Source organism: Carlito syrichta, unplaced genomic scaffold, assembly GCF_000164805.1.
Source record: "Carlito syrichta isolate Samal-C Ts95f unplaced genomic scaffold, Tarsius_syrichta-2.0.1 Scaffold302949, whole genome shotgun sequence".
NCBI lineage: Eukaryota > Metazoa > Chordata > Mammalia > Primates > Tarsiidae > Carlito > Carlito syrichta.
The window spans coordinates 239795-244915 of record NW_007247045.1 but is presented as its reverse complement, the minus strand read 5'-3'; the positions used below and the strand labels follow the sequence as shown (position 1 = coordinate 244915).

The window sequence follows — 5121 nt, the reverse complement described above, 5'->3', positions numbered from 1 at the left end:
CAGGCAATCCACTCACCTCAGCCTCCTAAAGCACGGGATTACAGGCTGAGCCACCAAGCCGGCTAACAATTGCACTTTCTAGGCAAGGTGAAATGCACGAACAAAAATCGTCCTTTGCATCAACCATCCTCACTTAACCATTTGTGGGATAGGGGAGGGTTCACGCAGTGCAGAGTTTGCTGGCACCTGCTTGACAGGTGAGAAAACTTGATGTGCAGATTTTAGGGATCTGGCAAAGGGTGCACAGCTAGTAACTGCTGGAGCAGGGATTTGAACCCAGGACCGTCTGGCTGGGAGCCTGAGCTCAGTCTCCACTGGGCACCACTTCCTTTCATTTTACAGGGTGTCCTGAGGTCTTAGTGCCATTTTAAGCTTGAATCGCTTCTGAAGTGTAAATACTTCAGACTTACAAAACACACTTGAAAGTTTAACTAAAAAAAAATTTTTTTTGCACTTACTCAGCTTTGTGATTTTTGAATAATACATTTTTAATTGTCATCTTTGGTTTCAGTCAATATTTTCCATCTTCTTGGACAGAGACCAAGCATTAAAAAGAAAAATGTATCACTCAAAAATCACAACACTAAACATGCATAAAAATGAACTAAACTTTAAAATGGTGTTTTTGCAAGTTTATAGGATCTGTACTTCTGAAGTTATTCGAACTTAAAACGACAAAACCTCTGGGGACTGCCTGTATATTCAAGGATGGCCATATCCAAGGCCAGGGACTGAGGCGGAGAGGGCGGCTGGCAGGAGCTATTGTCAGGGAGTGCCCAGTGCCAGGGGTCTAGGGACAAGGTGGGGGTGACCACGAATACAGGCATTTAACTCCATTCTTGCCAGTGGCTTTGCCCAGCACCAAAACCCACAGCTTCCTGGGCAAGCAGCATGGCTAAAAATGGTTCTTGGCTAAAAATAGCCAGTCCTGCCACCCCGGTGGGCAGAGCCTCCCCTAGCTCCCTCCTTCCTCTCAGCAATTTGCTAACTTGTTTCCCCCCTCCCCACTGCCATGGAAACGGGGAGGCCCGTCACAAATAACCGGGTCTGGCTTTCTGCCGGGCAGCCCCAGAGGCTGTCCCTTGCAGACACATGCCCCTTTCACAGGCTCCCTCTCAGGGTTGGCCGGGAGGAATTTTTTCTCCGCTCTGCCTGCTGGTCCCTCCCATTTCCTGGCTCCTCCTGTCTGAGTCCCAGTCCCGGCCTGTGCCTGGGAGTCCAGTCATCCGGCCAGGATTCCAGCGAGCAAGCCAGTGAGCCAGCGCGCGCGCGGCTGCAGCCTACACAGTTGCCGCTTGCTGCCCGGGACGTGGGGTGGGGGCAGGTGCCTGAGGGCTGCTCCCTGCAGACCGTTCTGTGGCCCCAAGGTGGGGGCCCTACGGAGATGCTCCGAGGCATGTACCTCACTCGCAACGGGAACCTCCAGAGGCGGCACACGATGAAAGAGTAGGTGCCCTCACCCCGGCCCACACCCTCCTCCACCCTGAATCGGCAGGGGCCGAGGTGCCAGGCTAACCAACACCCTTTTCTGCTTCTGCCTCCAGGGCCAAGGACATGAAGAACAAGCTGGGCCTCTTCAGACGGCGGAACGAGTCCCCCGGGGCCCCTCCAGCGGGCAAGGCGGACAAAATGATGAAGTCCTTTAAGTAGGTCCTCCCTGGCACCCCGGGACCCTTGAGACACTCACTGGTGGGGTTAGAGGGCAGGGGCTCGTCAGCTCTGGGGGGATAGAGGCTCTTGTAGAGGGGGCCTGCGACCCGGCAAGCAGCAACCCTCACAAGGAGCAGCTGCCCTGGGGAGGAAGGCCAGGCAGGGGGAGACGTGGAGGCTAGAAGTGGTCCTGGCCCCCAGAAGGGGACTGGGCCTCTCTCCTGAGCTCTCCAGCTGGGCTTGGCTGCAGCCTGCGCCTAGGGCAACTAACAAAGGCTGCTGGACCCAGCCTCCCCACAGGTCCCCGAGCTTGGCCCTCACCACGTTCCCTCCCTCACCCCTTAGGCCCACCTCGGAGGAAGCCCTCAAGTGGGGCGAGTCCTTGGAGAAGCTGCTGCTTCACAAATGTAAGTGGGGGCCAGCCAGCCTATTTCCCTCCCCATTTCTCTCTCTCCCTTTCTCCTTTCCTCCTCATTCCCGCCCTGTGCATCTGGTCCTGGAGAGGCTGCCTTCCCTCTCTCCTGGCCCAGTCCGGTGTCCTTGCTGTCAGGGAGAGGCTGGGCCGAGGCCCTTGGCCTGGCCTTGGAGCCGGCTTCTGCCAGCCCCTCCCTGTCCATGGGAGCTGGCACTGGCTGCTGGAGGCCCTTGGGACCTGTGTGCTCAGGCCCATATTCCCAGAATAACAATAAACATTTCTACGTACTGAAGGCTTACACTGGGCCAAGTGTGCCTGCCATCTCGTGGGCAGGACCCCCTTGGACCCTCCCAGGGCTCCCAGAGACATGATTGATGATCCCCATTCTACAGATGAGGATACCGAGGCATAGATAGGGGAGACAGTTGGACAAGGCCCATAAAGAGGGACCTTATCCCAGGGCTCCTGGCTCTTGGGGACAGGTAATGTTACTAAGCCCCCAGCATGTCCATCTCCAAGGCCCCGGGAGGGTAACCTGGGGGTCTTAAAGGTGGGCAGTGCTGACTCTGCCTTACTCCAAGATCTGGGCTTCTCTTGACAGATGGATTAGCTGTGTTCCAGGCCTTCCTTCGCACTGAGTTTAGTGAGGAGAACTTGGAATTCTGGCTGGCTTGTGAGGACTTCAAGAAGGTCAAGTCACAGTCCAAGATGGCAGCCAAAGCCAAGAAGATCTTTGCTGAATACATTGCAATCCAGGCGTGCAAGGAGGTAGGGCCCCAACCCCCTCTGCCCAGTGGCCCTTCAGCCGCAAGGCATTCACCAACAGCCCAGAAGGGGAAAGGCCAGAGTGATTTGGAGACACCTTGTGCACAGGTTGGGGTTCTTAAGAAGCAAGCTAGGGCCAGAATCCTTGGTTAATAATAAAAATGGCCACCCCAGGCACTACTGTGTGCTGGGTGCATGCTCAGCCCTTTATGTATGTGCTCCCATGTTTAGTCCTCTCTGACAACCTGTGAAATAAGGTTTCATGTTATCTTCATTTTAAAAACGAGGAGACCATATTCAGAGCCTAGTCACAGTGGTTACCTACTGAGTGCCTACTCTGTGCCAGGCTCCATGTGCAAAGTGCTTTAAATGCATGATCTTGGTTCACTTTCACAACGCTTTGAGGAATGCGCTGTTATTTCTAACTGCGTATAAGACAACTGAGGCTCAGTGGACTTAGTTGGTTTACTTAAAGTCACACCCCCCAGGTGTGGTGCTGCTGGGATTTGAACTCAGGAAGCCCTAGGGGGTGGTGTTTTCAGACCTTACAAACTCTGCCACCCTCAGGGTAAGTTTTTGAGCCAGAACTTGAACCCTCTGACTGCCATGTGGTCTGAGGGTGCCATGCTTTCTGGTACGCTTGTGGGGTGCCCCATGCAGAGGGTGCCAGATTTCTGCAGGGCCTCCACTTTGGGTGAACCTTAAGATGTGGGGCAGAGGGACCCTGGAGGAGAGATGCTGGCTCAGTCCTGTCTCTCATCTGGACCCTAGGGTCAGCCCCCTCCAGGCATCCCTGACCATGTCACCCTCTGCCTCCGCAGGTCAACCTGGACTCGTACACACGGGAACACACCAAGGACAACCTGCAGAGTGTCACGCGGGGCTGCTTTGACCTGGCACAGAAGCGCATCTTTGGGCTCATGGAAAAGGACTCATACCCTCGCTTTCTCCGCTCTGACCTCTACCTGGACCTTATTAACCAGAAGAAGATGAGTCCCCCGCTTTAGAGGCCACGGGAGCAGAGCTCAGCGTTCATGCCAGGCAGGCTGGGCCCCCTGCCCACCTGCCTCTCTCCCCCTGCGACGGAGGGGGCAAGCAAGCCCCCAGAGGCCGTGTCTCCGGACAGATGGACATTTGGATGCGAGGCCTGGACCAAGAGTTCCAGGCCGCTGGAGGAGCAGAAGGACTGGCCCGCTGGGTCCCCCTGCCCTGGTACGAGGGGGCCCAAGGGCCTCGGCAGGTCAGGGACTCTGGCTGAGCCAGATCTGAAGCTGCTCTGCACGCCACAGAGACTTCGGAGACTTTGTGTTGACCAAGTTCCTTAAAGAACTGGTTGATGGGGCAGGGGGCCCAGGTCGGGGCCCTGGGGCCCTCCTAGAGGGGCCTTTGGGGCTCTCAGCTCTGACCCCCGCCTTGAGTTTTATTTATTTAAACAGTAGTGGGATGCTTGGCACGTCGTCCTGTAATAGGAAACCCTTGCCTCGTCAGTTTTCCTAATTTACAAGTGCAATATTTTAACCAATGCCTTGTGAAAAGCCGCCTTGCAGAGGTGGGCACCGTTTTCCAGTTTCAGGGGATCTGCTGGTCCCAGAGGTAGGCAGCTGGGCCTTCTGGACTGATAAGGCCCAAAGGGACACTGCAGTCTGACCCTGCACAGAAACCCAGCATCCCCTGGGTGGGAGTATCCCTCGGGGCCCCGGGTCAGCATGGCGCCCTCAGACCACACAGTAGCCAAGCTCGGGAGCAAATAAAAGGCCTGTGTTTCTTCTTGTTCTTGAAACTTTCTGTGATTTTCTGGTCTTGGGCCTCCCCAGGATAGCTGGGCTGGGGGTGTCGGGCTGTTGATCCAGCAGCTTCTCCTCTCTTGCCATCACCTGTTCCCATCCTGGAGCCAGACACACCGATACAGTGGTGACAGCCGCCCTCTCACTGCTTCCTCTGTGCCGGGCCCCACGCCACACCCACTCTAGTGGTCATCATGTCTCCTTCTGAGACCGGGGAGGTAGGACTTATCCGTATCTTTCAGATGAGGAGAATGAGGCATAGACAGGTAAGGAGACTTAGACAGATTCAGCCTAAGCTTGACTGGCTGCAGGGTGGAGTCCCCACTGGTCACAGCTGGCTATGGGTCCCTCAGCAAATTCCTTCACTTCTCTGCCCTGTGACACCCTGAGATGCTGGCGGAATTTTCACATGGTACAGGGATGGCTAGTGGAGGTGGATGGGGCCAGAGTCGCAGGCAGGGTGGCAGCAGGCTCACAGAGGCCTCTGGACAGAAGGGAGAACCAGGG

General features: G+C 55.8%; 1 protein-coding gene across 5 annotated transcripts in view; it reads left to right on the top strand.

Moving 5' to 3' along the window:
- Nucleotides 1–4613, top strand: part of RGS3 (regulator of G protein signaling 3) — a 93689-nt gene extending 89076 nt beyond the window's left edge. For 2 of the 5 annotated variants that reach the window (XM_008057316.1, XM_008057315.1), the window contains 4 exons: nt 1545–1646; nt 1996–2057; nt 2667–2833; nt 3652–4613. In XM_008057316.1, the coding sequence (XP_008055507.1) occupies nt 1545–1646; nt 1996–2057; nt 2667–2833; nt 3652–3837 (517 nt within the window). In that variant the 3' untranslated portion in view covers nt 3838–4613. Of the gene's footprint in view, nt 1–1018; nt 1447–1544; nt 1647–1995; nt 2058–2666; nt 2834–3651 lie in introns of those variants that run through there. The other 3 variants (XM_008057317.1, XM_021711957.1, XM_021711955.1) reach the window with 3 other exon arrangements.
- Nucleotides 4614–5121: the final 508 nt, after the last annotated feature.